A 16,819-nucleotide genomic window follows, 5' to 3' on the forward strand; every position below is an offset into this window, starting at 1 on the left:
TCGCGCCACTCAATAATTTTCAAAGTTTTTACGTTTCCTTATCAAGGTTAAATACATCACTCCGGTCTGAACTAATTAGTCACGTCAAAAATGAATTGCAGATACAATTCATTACGGACCGTTTGATTGACGATCGTATTTAGTATGGGCGATGTTGAAATATCGATGTTAGGAATCACGGTACGGGTCTAATTCTTAGAATCGAATTTATCACTTACTAGTGACGTTCGTCCGTGATTTGACCATCGTTAAACATATTATGCAATACACCTTATTATCTTCAGACGACTCGCGCGCCATCTGTGGAGCGGTGGATCAACCTGTGGCGGTAGCCATCATAGAACACGAAATATTTGACAAATGCCTGAATCTCGCTTACGACAATTTCAAGATAAGCTTGCCTGTATACAAGTTCCGAACAACAACATCTGGACCGTCGGTCTATCGAGTAATATCATCGCTCGGTGGAAGATCTTGCCCTCCATCGTTAAGCATTCTAGAAACCGCCTCATCTACCAACGGCAGTTTTCTTCTTTTTCTTTCTTAAATATACGCTGATAGCCTAAGGGTCTATTCCAGCTACGCTATTGCCGGTAGGGTGGTCCCTCACGCGCTCAACCTGAGAGAGTTTGCTGACATTTTTTTATTTTTTTATTGCCTAGATATGTGGACGAGTTCACAACCCACCTGGTGTTAAGTGGTTACTGGAACCCATAGACAATCTACAAAGTAAATGCACCACACATCTTGAGATATAAGTTCCAAGATCTCAGTATAGTTACAACGGCTGCCCCACCCTTCAAGCCGAAACGCATTACTGCTTCACGGCAGATATAGGCGGGGGGCGGTGGTACCTACCCGCGCGGACTCACAAGAGGTCCTACCACCAGTAAAAAATCTGCCCTATTCTAGCAGTGCTTCGCAAAATTTAGCACTGGATCGGAGTCGCGACCCAGTGAAAAGGTCCGGTGAGAAACTCATTTAGTTGTGTCTATAAAACTAACCTATAAGCTTTTAACACGTTACAAACGGTCATTTTTAACACGGTTTTATTGACTCGATCTGCATCTATTTAAATATGTTACGGAATAATTTAACGTTATTTCCACTAGCTTCAACAGGTGAAGTTGACTTGGAAATTTGCTAATGCATCAAGAACTGATGAAGGTGTAGTAATTTTATTATCGTCGCCCGAAATCCTGACTATGATAAAAAGGCTTTCAAAGCCTTTTTGTAGCTTTAATACTGTATTTTCTAAAGCATTGGTATATTCATGTTATGTTTCCAATAGGCTATGACTGCTTGTTTAGGGTTTTTTAAGTTATGCTTGATGTATTTACTACAACTAAAAGTCAACTAATTAGCCTTTGTCAGGTGCCTCTTCCCTCATTTGAACGGCTAGTAAATATTCATATTTCATATGTTAGTTTTAATTTACTTACTTACTTCTAGCTGTTTCCATAATTGTCATTTATTATTAGTAGATTTTTGTAGTCAAAAGTAATAAATTAACAGAAAAAAAAAAAACTCTACTTTTTGTCAAAACATTCATTTTGTTTTTGGTTTTCTCGCATTTGACAATGATCTCAATATCAAAGGAGAAAACGTTATACTAAAAATGAACAGTACTTGTACAAAATTTTTATTTTGCTGAAAAAACAATTTTGGGGATATTGGGAGGGTTCTGTTTTAGTAATTTGAACTCAAAAAGCGAGAATTCTCTGTTTATGTACTTACCGGTTCTATTTCTCCCTGGCTGTCCTTCCCGAGTCCTTCGCCTTTGGACCAGCCCATCTTCTCTAGTAGCCGGAAACCTTTATTCTCGGGCGCGATAAACCTGTTAATATTCGAGCAAATTAAAGCTTATACTTCAGGGCGAACGGCGAAATATATCTACTATCTATTTGTATAAGGAAAATTAAAAGTATGTATGTATATTTGCTTTCTATGCGTTCCTAAGTCATTCATCAGTTTGTGATGCAACTTAATACAGTTTGTTGTTAGCGCGGAAAGGTTTCTGTTATAATGCCTAAAAAAATGTTTTCATACAATTTGTCAGCTCGGAGTTTATCCGTTTTTCACTGGCTATTGAAATTTTAAATACGACTTTAGTGTAGATATTTAACATATCAGTCAGTCAGTATCAATTGAAATATTATTTATTCTATTCATTCCATTATAAGTATAAATTGGCTGTATAAGCTAAATGGCATAAGCCTTACATGTTTTACATGTCAAGTTTATTGAGAATAGCTGTCACTGGCTGTCAAAACTATCTGTCACTTCTTTCGCCGTGGTTTCGTGACTCGTCGAGTGTGAATTTTCTAATCTTTAAAAATGTTGATAATCTCAAGAAATGTAAAGTACTTTCGCATTGATTTTTATAAATAAATTGTCGTTAAATGTTATAGCGTGTTCGTTTTTTTAACGGTCTGCACACTCGCCCGTTCCCGAACTTATATTGCCAGTTCATAGGTACGCCATACCTATGTTAATAAACAGAAGTGTTATTTTAGAAGTAGATTTTGATTTTCTTTTGTTATGAGAGCTTGACTACCGTGTGGTCTGATGAAGTTCAGTAATAGAGCGTGGCTACTGAATCAAAGTGAGGCAGGAAGTCGTTTTAGTTTAATTTTTTAAATGACTTGTATTTGAGTCGACTATTATCAAAGGCGGCAATCTGACTTTTGGACAATGATTGGTAAATCAGAAAAACGAATTATTGACTTTGTATTCCATCGGCAGTCACAAAACTCTTCGGAACGACATCTTAGATAAATAACAGGTTAACTATTAACCTTTATTTAATGCAGGTTTTGAACCGTATTCTTTGAAGGAGACGATTATATTCAAATCAATCTGTATTGACATATCAATAAAATTTTGTTGTCCAAATGCACAGATTGCCGCCTTTGATAATAGACGACTCATTTATGCTGTTGTATTTATAAGGGGTGACGTTGCATAGACTATATATGCAGCATGAATTTTTTTAGCAGAAACTAAAATAATTAAACAGAGACGTAAATGATTCGCGTGCTGCTAAGCCATTTCGCTTCAGAAATAGGCTGATTCAGATTTCTTGAGCCGTATGACTATTTTTCGATAAATTATTTACTTGATTTTACAAATTAACAACGCACAACGCACTTCTACACAAAACACACTTCCGATTTTCTAGTTCTAATGTTGATGTTGGTAATTTTATTTTCAGAATCGTATACGGAGTGCATATTATTGTATAGTACTAGCCGTACTCGCCCGCTTCGCTGGGCATTTAAAATTAACATTATTATTTATTGTCATTATTATTAGGGAGTCCAACGCTCATATAAATATTAGCCTATCCATTATGTACATATATTTTCTACACGGATACCAAGTTTCAAGTTAATCGGATACATGATTCAGTAGTTATAACGGAACATCCGTAAAAAGCACTGCAGATTTATATATTAGTATAGATTAAACAATGTTTATTTTAAAGGATTTTTTAGGACCTGGTAACTAAGGCCTTTAGGTATTACAGTACACTTAATTAGGTACCACTGAGATTAAATATTGCGTGTACTATATGACCATAAAGCAAATCATAAAGGTAGTTTTCCAATTATAGAGCGCATTATGCGGCATAATGCTCAACTTTGAATGTTCCAACTACAGCAACGCTTCGCACAATCGACCACTCTCAAAAGTACTGCTCTCGCGTGATACTCGTAATCGATACCGACTCAGTGACAGAAAATTGACAAGTGTTTTTTCTTTAAGTTGGCATTGATCGAAATTTTGTTTATATTATCGTTAGTAATATTATTTATTGTTGAAAAAATTTGTAAGGCTTTCGTTTTGTCGTAGTTTCTTGGAAATAATCAAAGTCAATTCAAACTGTGCTAAAAAAATAAATATAAGTATGAATGAAGGTATAAATAATTTCGTTTTTTTTATATTCCACATTTAAAATGTGAATACAATTTCATTTTAGAATTCGAATTTGTAAACAAATTTACTTTACAGGAATATAAATACTTTTGTAAACATTGCAATGGCTTGATCGAATCATCATCATGAACTCAGCGCACTCTGCTGATGCATTTGAAAACTAATTCACGTTCCAATTAAGCTTAATTAAGCATAATTCAGCATTGTATGCCACTGAGTCTCATAATGCTCTGTAATTGGAAAACTACCAAAGCGAATAGTGTTACGCACGTGTCGAGGTCTGTAGTCTGCGTTTTCTCGGCTTCGTGCGAGGAGCCGACGGCGTCGCGGCGGGCCTGCGCGCGGTCGTTGTACGCCGTCTCCTCGATGCTCAGCACCTTCGGCGCGTACTTGTTCTTCAGCCGCGCCAGCTCGAGCTGGTGCTGCCGCTGCACGCTGCACGTGCGCGTGTACGCGACTTTCTTCTCTCGCTCCTCTACTAAACAACACATTTGACATTTACTTGTAGGCACTACAGATCACGGTCACTTATAATAACTATAGTAGAATTATTTTGTCCGTGCAGTTTGGGTCATAAAAAATCGGGAGCGGTGAAGGGAGTATTTCTTATTAAGGACCGATGACAATTCAATATTTAATAATATTGAAATCAAACTAAAAATGAAAAATAAATAATAGTTTAAAAAAACTAACAAAATAGTATATATATACTATATACTATACTAATATATACATCTACAGTGGTTTTTTCGGATGTTCCGTTATAACTACTGAACCATGCATCCGATTGACTTGAAACTTGGTATTCATGTAGAAAATACATGTACTTAATGGATAGGGTAATATTTACAAGAGCGTTAGACTCCCTATACCAGTTGCAGGGGCGTTCATGATGAGAATCTTTGTGGGGGTGAGAAATGATAATGTTAATTTTAAATGCCCAGCGAAGTGGACGGGTACAGCTAGTACTACATAACGACTGTCCCGCCTTTCGAATGTAGGTCTCTACCAGCAGTACATAGTTGGAGCACGACCCAGAGGCGGAGGACGGTAGGCAGCGGCTTGGCTCTGCCCCTGGCATTGCTGAAGTCCATGGGCGACGGTAACCACTCACCATCAGGTGGGCCGTATACTCGTCTGCCTACAAGGGCAATAAAAAAAAAAGGAGATAGTTACATGTCATCACGAGGCCCGGCTCACAGTGGCCACAGGTGTCATTTCCCGGATGCACATGGCACAGCAGTTTAGTCTCGCCTATGTGTATCGTGCTGCCATGAACGACCTGTGAAAGACAAACATCACATTAAATTTCCGAAGACTTTGAAACCTGTAACTATTCTGAGACCTTAGAACTTATATCTCAAGGTGGGTGGCGCATTTACGTTTGTAGATGTCTATGGGCTTCAGTAACCACTTAACACCAAGCGAGCTGTGAGCTCGTCAACTCATCTAAGCATTAAAAAAAATTAAAAAAACCTATCCGAAATTATTTCTGGCCAACTTTTTAAGTATCAAAGCGATGAATTAATTTGTTGTATTAAGTCATATACATTCGCGGAAAAAATAATTGTTTATTCAATTTTTAGATCTCGATTTGCTATTATTATATTCATTTTATTATTTCTAACGTGTCGAATACTTTACACTAAAGCCCGTGAACCCTAAAACTGTAAAATATTCGTAAAACAGTTTTAATTATGTATATACAAATTTTAAATCGACATGATAATAGATTAGTGTCAACTGAAAACTAAGCTAAGCATAAAATTATGATAGATGTTAGATAGTCTATGTTCAGTAAAACTTCAATGTAACACAAACTATTCATGAAGACTACGCCAAAGTTGATTCCAGATTGCAAATCAAGAGTATCAGCGGATTTTAAATCGTATATGTACTAGGGTGGGCCAAAAAAACTTTTAATTTTTTTTCTTTAGGCACTACGAAAATATCGTCCAAGAAAATATTAAGAGCTCAAACTTTACTAGAATATTGTTTTTCGTCATCTTGGACGATATTTTCGTAGTACCTAAAGAATAAAAAACTTAAAATTTTTTTTGGCCTACCCTAATATGTACATTACTTAACTACAATATTGATGTCTTCAATTTAAAAAAGTCAAAGGTTAACTTTGTTGCCCCCATGTGTCATAAGCTTTACATTGCGCACTCATGAATACCAACATATCATATTGTTACGGCTTCAGATGCGGTTCCCTTACGCGCCAAACTTACAACGGATGGACTACGGCAGTCCCTATTAAAAGGTGGTTAAAACTGTATCAAAAATATTTACATCGACGCGTTTGCTGACGACTTGACTCTCAGACATTCTGATGCCGTTCAGTATCGTTCCGTTCTTAGATCCTAGATCCACAGCGGTGTACGTCTGTCGTGCGAGGTCGTATTGAATGTCCAAATGATTCTGTAAAATATTTTATTTATTAAATCAAAATGCAAGGTAGCTTAATCTGTAAAATATATAATTAGTTGTTTAGCTTCACCATATCAGTTGCTTCTTATAAAATAATCTGTCCATACTATATATTAGAAGAATAGGCTACCTTTAGTACATTTGTATTAGATAACAGATCATCATCAGTAGATACCATATGGGTGTAGTAATTTGTCATTTCTTTGTGCAGAATCTCCATAGCGACAGATGGTCATTAGTCTCCGTCCTACCGGAATCATTTCTCGGCTTCAGTATAAATAACTTAGCTCTAAGACTAATTCTTATGTTTGCCAATCAAGAACCACATTTCCCAAATAGAAATTGTTACTTGGACAGACAGAAGATTACTTTATACGAATATAGCTAAAATCGTACCATACAGGCAGCGATCACGGAGATTTATTACTGGTGGTAGTTCACCTCTCGCGAGTCCGCACGGGTAGGTACCACCACCCTGCCTATTTCTGCCGTGAAGCAGTAAAGAGTTTCGGTTTGTAACTATACTGAGACCTTAGAACTCATATGGTGATGGGTGGGTGGCGGCATTTACGTTGTACATGTCTATGGGCTCCGGTAACCACTTAGCACCACGTGGGCTGTGAGCTCGTACACTTATCCATGCAATGTTAATTTAAAAAAAGAGTACTGTATACACATGGGTGCACTTTGAGCTCGCACCGAGAATGTACCAGCGTCCTGTCTATTTGATGAAAGGTGGCGGTATAGCTTTGGCATTGCTGATATCGACGAGGGCTAGTGACCATGCACCATAAGGTGAGCCGTATGCTCGTCTAAAGGTAACAGCAGTTTTAAAACACTATTTACGTTTCCGGCTCATATCTCAAGGTGGGTAAAGGCTTAAAGTACTCTGACTTTATGTACCAGTTAATACGTGGACTAGCACTTATATGCCCATAAAAAGTAAATAGCATACAACACTTGCATTAAAGATTCTAAAAGTTGGCAACGGCATTTCAAAAGTTCTATTTATTAAATACCTCACCCTAGACACGTTGTGGTCTTTTAAAACAATAGCGTGTTGCTCCCCTTCCCTTCCGATCGTGCCGCCATCTTTCGTTATCAGGAAAAGATTTCCAATTTTCAGTTTGGGTAGACTAGTTTCCCTGACGATCACGCGCATACACGGTGGATGGTGTTTTGCAACATTTTCTGGAAATAAAGTCCAAGTTTATAAAGCATAAAATAAGTAGAATACAAGTGTTTATGGAACCCACTATCCATTAATTATAAAATGTATGAGGCACGAATTTCTAATGTAGGGCACGAAAATATAAATTGATATGAGTATATCAAATTTGTCCTTATTTTGATTTCTTAATAAATATATAAATAAAAATTAAAACTATATCGAAATGTGCAAAAATTATTACTAGTTGTTATTTTCAAAGAGCCATGATTTAAAACAAAAATTTCCCAAACTTTTCTTTTGATTCAGTTTTCGATAAAATGTCATCAAAAAGCTGCAAATCATGTATTTAAATTTGAAGAATGAAAAGGGATCTATTATATAAAACTCATGTGTCATGATGAGTCTTGTCTCAATAAAAAAGTATGCAGATTGGATTAACTCGCATTTGAGATTTATATAATAATAAGAAACTTTAGTGACATAGCAAGTTTCTATAAACAGCCACACATCTAGTGCTTCAAAATTTTATGAGTTCATCGTTAATTGGTTATTTAGATTTACCATCATCAGTTAATGTGGATGTGCTGGCATTAGATGAACATTCATTGTCTGACCCAGAGTCTTCATCAGCTGAATCACTGCATTCTCCATCTTCGAGATCCCTGGATGCCTTGTTGTCCTTCTTGCTGGTGTCCTGTGTGTCTTCACTATTTTGTTCTTTGTCTTCTAACTCCATAACATCACATTTTTCACCATTATTTTCTATAGATTGATCACCATTTTCATCAATTTTAGCTTTAAAAGGTTTTTTATTCTTGGATTCTTTAACTTTTGAAATCTTCCTCTGCTTCAGCCTAAGGTGGCTGTCTTCATTTTCCTGTAATAACATGGTCAACTTTGGTATTGGGTAGCAACTAGGCTATACTTAATTACCTAAGGCGGTTCTGCCTCGAAGTGAAACCTGAGATAAGTTTTTCGTCAGGTTTTCCATGACATCTTCTTTTAGTTGTACCTGAAAAATAATGATTTCAATAGTTTTAATCTTTTTTTTAAGTGACTGAATTCTCAGAAAAAAAAGGTTACAATCCATCTCTTCTTACAAAGGTAAATTTTTAAAAACATGTCTATTACAAAAAGATTTGATATATTTAATAGAAAAACCAATAAAACAATATGCACATATTAGTAATAGATTGTAATCATATTTGCATATACGTTTACATAAATCTTGTGCCCTACTGCCCGAGTATGTTCTCTTAATCTATTATATTTTGATATTTTCATATATTTTCAGTTATGTACGAAATTTATACTTACAGCTTTGTGCTTTCTAGCTTTCTTTTTATTATGAGCAACTAAACCAGGATTCTCGATGCTACTATCAGGATAAGAATGAAAGACAAAGCTCTGCTTCTCGTCTGAATAGTAGTAATAGCAATTGGTATCGGTATGATAGTAGAGACCCAGTTCCTGGAATAATGAAAATGAAAGGAAACTGATTTTAAATTAATTGAAAAAAAAAATGCTACATGAAATTGATTAATTTATTTATAAAGAAGTATTACTTTAAAGTAAGCTACCTGATATAAAAGGTACAGATTTTGAAATAAATGTTTATGTTTTAGTATTTTTACAAATTATTATTGGAGATCACACTAGTCATACCATACACTTGTTTTTTCCTACTTAAGCTTGCCTTGAGAGGCTATTTCAGTGTAACCTTAACTAGTAGGTGAGCTCGCGGGTCTCAAACCTGACGACATTGCTAACACGAACCCTAGCAAGGGCCATGCTTCGCAGAATCTACCAGCGAATCGGAAACGTGACCCACTGAGAGAAACTCAGTTGGTTGTGTCTGGGTTAATTTACTCGTCGAGCCTTTCGTCACAAGCGACAGGTTCGACGAGAACGATGACCGGTGCTTGAGGTACCTAAAAGCAACATTAGTAGATCGGGTGGATACAAAATGACGTGTTTTGGGCGACGCCGGCCATCGCATACCTAACAAGATGGCTGAGATACAATCTCTTAGTTTTTTTGTTGTTGCACAATGGCCATTTTATTTGTAAGCCATGAAGCTGAATGCATATACCCCTAGAGCAGCCTTTTCCAAAGTGGGCAATAACGCCCCCTTGTGGGTGCTGCAGGCCTAAAGGGGGGCAGTAAGAGACCCAGAAAAAAAGGGTGCGTTGTGTAGAGGCTTGGGAGGCGATTTGTAATTTCATCTAGGAGGGCTCTTAGACAACGACTGAGCACTCGCTATAGACGATTGTAAGTAGGTGAAAAATTAGGGGCGCTAAAAAATAATTTATTCTCAAGGTGGGCAGTAGACAATATGCCCTAGAGGAACATTTTTATAAAAGGTGATGAATTATATTGATTGGTTTTTTTGTGAGCTAGGGTCGGCAGAAAATCTCATGACCAACTTGACAGTAAAAAGTTAGTACTCTTGAACTTTAATGATACTCTAAGATTATCCTATACTTTTATAATAATATTGAAATATATTTGAATTAGTCAATCGTGTTATAGTACATACTCTGACCAAATGTAATCCTGCTGACTCAGAAAACCAAATTGTACTACAAATACTGACACTAGCATTTTGCAAAATAAATTATATTACTAAAGAAGATAGTGGAAACTTACAGAATTATAATAATAACCAGTCTTGTAATCGTAGTACATGCCTGCTGACTCAACATACACCATCCCTGTCTGCTGCAAGGCAGTCTGGGCCACCTCTTTCACTTGCTCGGCAAGAGACATCTCTCCTGAACCATCATGCAAATTCCATCCCGCTTCTAGGCTTTCCTCACATTTTTTTGTTTTCATTGTCTCCATTTGTGTCGCAGTATCGCTTGTTTTTACTTTAGGTGTTTGCGTGGACTTGGTATTTTTTAAAGATTGGTTGTCATTGTCTGAGGTTGGCGTCTCATTTTCACTGCTGTGTGGAATATTCAATTCGAACACGTTGTTTTGAGAAGATGCATTTATGGATGTTGTTCTGACGTTCTGGAGATAAATATTGAAACATAACCATGGAAATTCTGTATCATTCAAAAAAAGTTAGATTTTTTTATCTCACCTTTTCTTTCAAACATTGTTTTAATTTTTTTATGACAACGTTCTTCTTTTTAATACACTTTCTCATACTCATGATCAATTCAATCATTTGTGGTCGTCGTTTCAGAGAAATTCGTAAGCTTTCCAATAATTGCATTTTCGATGACTGTAAATTAGAACTTGAAGACTGTTCTTCCATAATTCCCTCTTGTCCAAAATTGGTTGTTACAAATTTTAGAATTATATTTTACACAGATAGTTGAATAGGTATTAAACACATACCCAAGGTGTGTGGTAATGAAAATATTAATAATCAAAATTTTAATTTACCGAAAACAAGGGCCAATATTATTAATTTTTGACAAGTCTGACAGCTTCTCTAATTGTCCATTGGATTGGCAAAAGGAATATTACGCATACAGCCACATCTGTTGGCGCAAGAGGTCGAAAAAAAAAAAATTTTTTCATTTTGAATGTTGCTCTGAGAGTTGTGTATTCTTGAAGTGTCTATTCTCGGACAAGTTAATTCCTAGAATGTAAATTCCCTCTACTTCTTTGCTGAGACTAAGGTTCTTAATTTCCCAATTAACATCTTTAACTTCATATTGCACAATTTTTAATAACACAGCCTCAAAGCAGTTATGCGTTTCAGTTTAAAAAGTAGGATACGACCTATATATAGTACCCTACACGACCTATTCAAATACCATGTAAATATTTAATAACATATCTAGGTATGCATTCTGGGTATTTGTTGGACATCAGATGACCCGTGAACTGGGAAGTCTATGAAGGAGAATTTAGAGAAACATAGGTTAATGTAGATTAAAAGAAGTAGAAAGTTATTAATTTTTATTTAAATTAAAAGCTCATTAATTATATAAATCATGTGCGTATAATGGAAAATAGCATGAAACAAAAATATATCGAGGGTACATAACTATCAAATAATGAAAATGGTACGGTTTTAGTGGACAATATTAAGTACATCTACACAAGAACAAAAAAAATCGATTTAAGCCGATCCATATAATTGTATACATAATGTAAACACTAAAAAGATCTATAAATGCCAAACTCTAAACGAGTACAGAGTACAAATAAAAATACATCCAAAGAAATAATAAGAAAAAAATCAGCTCATTTCGTTCGATAGTTGCCTATAGTTTATACAATTTGTTAACCTTACATCTATGGTAATAATTAGACAAGTACAAAATGATATTTCATCCTTAAAAATATCTACTAGTAACCTAAAACTAAAGTCAGTTGTATATTTTATTATAATATTAAGTTAATTGTATTCCATAGTGTACAAACCATCTAATATTGAACAACCCATGCATTGTATATAGCGTATTCACGACAAATCATTTCATAAGGACTCGTTATCACAATGTAGAATTCGATAACGTAGTCCCGTATTAATGCAAACTCTACTGATATATCAACATAGTGTATGGAAGATCTACGCTAAAGGCTAAAACGTTACATTCCGATATGTTTTTTTAATTTTAATTACCATAAAAAAACAACTCTCGAAACAATGGCACTCGATCAGCCAAATACACTAATTCATTGTCATTCAAATCGAATAGTAAATAAATAAGTCGTTTCGCTTATTGTAATTGACACAGTCACGCATGTACTCTAGGCAGTGCAAGTTTAAACTATTTGGTACCACAATCCATATTCGCGTTACGAGTTAAGAGTTATTAAATAGTCGATTTGTCGGAACCGTGCCTTATTCTAGGAGCTAACGTAACATTGTCTACTCCAACAAATTCCACTACCGTTTATTTATATATATATATCGAAATACTCAGCGTGAAAACACCGAAACATCACAACGTTACAACTACTGTCGATCTAATTCGTGAATATATACTTTTGTATAAGAAATTCGTAATAATATATGAAAAAAAAAAAACTGCTCACAATTCCTTGTTTTAACGATATGAGTTTCCTTACTAATTTAATATAAATGCAATTTCGATTAACGCTAATTACAGAATTTTAAGCGATTCAAATTATTAATGTATTGAATGATTTCAATTGCTTCGACTAGCGGGTCTTAAACACTTTCAATGATGATTACCGTACCGGTTCCAATGTGATTCGATAAGCTCTCATAGGATTTTAACGACGCATTTGATTCAGGATGTTGTCTCAGCCACATCTGCGTTCAGAGCGACGGAGCGAGCGGGACAGGGAGAGGGCATTAGCGTCACGTAACAAAACACGATCACTAAATTAACAGTTTGCAGAGTTTAGTTGAATTCGTCGCGCAGATATGGAAGTAACAAAACACGATCACTGAACTAACAGTTTCAAGAGTTTAGTTGACGTCGCAAATAATCGAAGCTTCGTCGCGCAGATATGGAAGAGTCATTAGTATCGCCGCACATGGGCCACCAGCCACAACCATAAAACGCAGCCACCGACATATTACCTATTGTTTTCATACATTCTATATATGGACTCGCCACACGCTACATATGAAATGTATAAAAATTACAGGAAAGATGCCGGGGCGGCTTTTGTGGTTGTGGCCTGTGGCCCGTGTGCGGCGACCCTTAATAATTATAATTGGAACGCGGCTACATTACGAGCTAAGAAATGGCGGTGGAGTGATTTTATGGGGGCACGTATGGCGGAGGTTTTCTGTAGGTAGGTGTGGCTTTGGGTCGCGGCGGAGTGCGGGACGCGGCGAATGGCGGCGGCGGACGGTACGGGGCATCCTCGCCCGATCTGCAAGTTCGATTAAATCATACAAAAACCGCGTATACTATATAATATATTCGAAGAAATATGTAAATTACAGATATAGCGAGTAAATAGGGGCAACACTACGGCCCTTAATGGACCCTCGGACAATTTTACGTTCTAACAGCCTAAATGCTTCTATTTAATAAGTACACAAATGTATGGGTTGAACGTAATGTAGGTTGATATGAAAAAGAAAACCATCCCAAAAATCCCTTTTTTTTAAATGAATAAAGACTCCTTCAAAACGATGCTTAATGCGATAACAATAGTTTCATACAAATCACATCACTTTCCTGCACCATATCGTGCTACTAAATAAATTTAATATTTAACAAATGTAACAAAAATTATGAGAAAGGCGTTTATATAAAATTCAAATGAAAACAATTTTAAAGACTTCAAAATTTAAGGGACTTAGTTTAGAATGGTCGTGATTCCATAGCCACGTTTCAGATGTAAAAGATAACAGTGATCGTAACGGACACTATATAGTGTTGCTACACATAAAAAAACACAATAAGAGAAAATGCAGTAACATACTACTACAAGGAAAGGTCCAATAATAGTTATTTGAACAAAGTTATGTGAGCTGTTGTTTATAATTACGAATAGCAAATACCTCTACTGCCAAGGGATTATTGGGTGTTTTGGCCAAAAAACATTATTTCTTATTTTCATTTTACCAAATTCATTATATTTATTTTCAATGTCTCTTAACTGTAGAGAATTATTTAGAATATTATGACATGGTATGATGAACTACTTACAGACTATTACAAGTACCTGTAGTCCGGTGCGGGCGGCAACAATGGCGGCTTCTCTTCGCGCATTATAACAGGACTTTTGTGTATAGGTTCGGTGTCTGTACGTTCTTCTAATTCGTCTTGAAATATAACGGGTATGCCCTTCGAACGGAACGCTTGTCGCTCCTCCTCGTCGCCGACACTCATTTTACCTGTTCGCGTTTATAAACTTTACAACCACATTTCTTTAGTATCACTACATAGTATAAAACAAAGTCGCTTTCTCGGCCCCTATATCCCTATGTATGCTTAAATCTTTAAAACTACGCAACGGATTTTGATGCTGTTTTTTTTATAATAGATAGAGTGATTGAAGAGGAAGGTTTATATGTATAATAACGTCCATTAAATAGTGGAGAAATCAATAATAAATTACAGTTTCCGAAGCGAATCGAGGACGGGTCGCTAGTTCGAATATAAAATTTTCCTCGCCTCTGTATTATTTAGAAATGTTTTAGATTCTTAAATACAAGTTTTTATTATTTTTTTAGGAATTCACACAGTCCCTTAATGTTTTCGTTTAGGATTAATTTATAATGTTGCCAATGTATAAGGGAGCCATTTTTATTTAAACACTGGCAGCATACGAATCTAATAAATCGCACGAAAAAAATAATTTTATTTAATTTTCAACGAACTTACAATAAGGAAAGAATCAATCAAGAATTTAGTAAAATAAACACGAGATCAAACCTTAAGTGTTTTAATCACGCACTTTATTACTTTAAAAAAGTTTAGAGACAACAAAGACAAGAATTTTGACAAGATAACATTTTTGTGAACACATATTATTATATCTGAAACAAATCTTTTTTCTATTTCATTACAGACTAATCTAAAACCTATTTATAGCATTAACAATGTTACTGACTAGCATTGGCGAGTGGAGTGAGCTTACAAAAAAAAACATTACAAACAACTAAGAAAAAAGCAAGGTACATACATATATACAATATACCTACTAGATGACCTAATCTTAAAGTAGCATCGACTATGAACCGTGTAAATGAATATTGGAACTTGTTTCCTAGATTTTTTATTTAGTGTTCTTTACTTTCATCTTAATGTTTATGATAAAGGATGAGATTTATAAAGCGAACTCAGTTAACTTTGACATTTATATCGCGCTACGCATTAGCTGAGCTATAGACAAGAATACGTCAGAAGTCGTCGTGGTCTAGAGGTTAAGACGCCCGGTGTACTAGTATCGGGCAGTACGACTGTATCGGTGTTCGAATTCCGCAAGCACGTATCAAATTTTTCTAAAAAAAAATACGTATTTAACAAAAGCTCTCGAATGACTTCAGATACACTTTGAATGCTTCGCGGAAATACGTAGCAGAGAGGAGAATCCACACCCACAAGCGCCTACAATACATCCTACCATTAGCGAATGACGTTAATCTATTTTAAACGTCAATAAATACAAGGGAACGATAACTAGTGCCTCGTGACAATTTAGTCAAGTAAATAGTTTTTAATCTCATTGCGATGTGATTACGAGAGTCCGTGTTGGTTTTAACAAACCCCGATGCTTTTGTAAGTTTCATTAGAACAACATCAGCTAAGTGTACAAAGTAGCTACTCTTTATAGATCTCACCCTGATGTTCCACTGTCTCGATTACTTAATAGCTTTCGGCACACACGCGTGAGTTTATAGTACTTAGTGAACTCCAACTTAGCGAAACAAGCGAGCCTAAATAATGAAATGATCGCTAAATACAAGCGTTCGACGACGTTACGTGTTACGACAAGTGGTGTTACAATCACCTGGCCATTGTCAGGAATTGTCACCTCCTACAGAATTTAGAAAACATTAATTTGATTGATTTGATTTTTGAATTTAGTCTCATGAAGGTCGGTTTAAAAATAAATGTTTAAAGTAAGATGACGGTCTCTCTCGTTTAACCCTTTGACTGCCGTGTGGGTCACCGGTGCCCTACGCGGCGCATTGAAGTAATATTGCCGATTTCTGTTACTAAGGCGCCTAAGGATAAGTTTTGTTTTAGTCTTTTAGGTCTCTCAGAAATACATTCGATTTCAGTATCCTTGGATTCGTCTTTCCCAGAGTCTACTAGATATTCCGGCGTTTTAGTATAGTGTGCGCGGAAGCGCTAGTCACCGCCTGAGGTATGTGAGCGGCAGGGCGGGGGAGGTAGACAAGCTAACTCAGTCTGCCGTCGACCACCGCGGCGGTTGTACGATACAGTTGTCCTTGCCAGTTTGTTCCAAGCATACACGAGATAAAACATCCTAAGATGGGTCCGCCAATTACACGACCGGTGTAAAATGTAATTTACAATGTGCACAGTTTTTTTTCTTAGACCGTAATGAGAATTATGTGTTACTTCTCTACGAAAATCTAAAGAAATAAAAAAGAGAATCCACATTGATGATTTCGACATCGGGGTGTTACGAACGAAAATTCATCAGTTTTTGTTGATAAAAAATCAAAATAGATAAATATTTTTTTTTTATAATGTACTATAACGGTGATAGCGTATTTTTTTTATTTTCTTATTAAGAAATGTTAATTTGCTTATAAAATTGTTTTGTATCGTAAATAAAAAAATATGATAAACACTTGAATATGCATTTTTTGTTTAACCAAGAAATAGAAAAATACAATATTACAAT

The 16,819-nt window shown here is 35.8% G+C and overlaps 2 protein-coding genes and 1 long non-coding RNA gene across 20 annotated transcripts in view; 1 reads left to right on the forward strand and 2 right to left on the reverse strand.

Annotated features, from left to right (window-relative positions):
* LOC101744729 (angiogenic factor with G patch and FHA domains 1) overlaps positions 1-10,992 on the reverse strand; it is a 50,057-nt gene extending 39,065 nt beyond the window's left edge. The window contains exons 1-10 of one of the 2 annotated variants that reach the window (XM_004933426.5): positions 10,632-10,992; positions 10,193-10,558; positions 8,861-9,013; positions 8,505-8,555; positions 8,105-8,420; positions 7,397-7,563; positions 6,235-6,363; positions 5,116-5,221; positions 4,210-4,417; positions 1,738-1,837 (exon numbers count right to left, since the gene is read on the reverse strand). In XM_004933426.5, coding sequence (XP_004933483.1) covers positions 1,738-1,837; positions 4,210-4,417; positions 5,116-5,221; positions 6,235-6,363; positions 7,397-7,563; positions 8,105-8,420; positions 8,505-8,555; positions 8,861-9,013; positions 10,193-10,558; positions 10,632-10,808 — 1,773 coding nt within the window. In that variant the 5' untranslated portion in view covers positions 10,809-10,992. Of the gene's footprint in view, positions 1-1,737; positions 1,838-4,209; positions 4,418-5,115; positions 5,222-6,234; positions 6,364-7,396; positions 7,564-8,104; positions 8,421-8,476; positions 8,556-8,860; positions 9,014-10,192; positions 10,559-10,631 lie in introns of both variants that reach the window. The other variant, XM_021352733.3, reaches the window with a different exon arrangement.
* A 455-nt stretch (positions 10,993-11,447) lies between these two features.
* Positions 11,448-16,819, reverse strand: part of LOC101746167 (dystroglycan 1) — a 91,231-nt gene continuing 85,859 nt past the window's right edge. For all 17 annotated transcript variants that reach the window (XM_062673986.1, XM_062673981.1, XM_062673990.1 and 14 more), the window contains 2 exons: positions 14,162-14,333; positions 11,448-13,360 (listed from right to left, as the gene is read on the reverse strand). In XM_062673986.1, the coding sequence (XP_062529970.1) occupies positions 13,246-13,360; positions 14,162-14,333 (287 nt within the window). In that variant the 3' untranslated portion in view covers positions 11,448-13,245. The remainder of the gene's footprint in view (positions 13,361-14,161; positions 14,334-16,819) is intronic.
* LOC119629975 (uncharacterized) lies at positions 14,425-16,771 on the forward strand. The gene is made up of 2 exons (XR_009975681.1): positions 14,425-15,116; positions 16,227-16,771. It is a non-coding gene; the product is annotated as an uncharacterized LOC119629975 (long non-coding RNA).

The sequence above is a fragment of the Bombyx mori genome, chromosome 19, assembly GCF_030269925.1.
Source record: "Bombyx mori chromosome 19, ASM3026992v2".
NCBI lineage: Eukaryota > Metazoa > Arthropoda > Insecta > Lepidoptera > Bombycidae > Bombyx > Bombyx mori.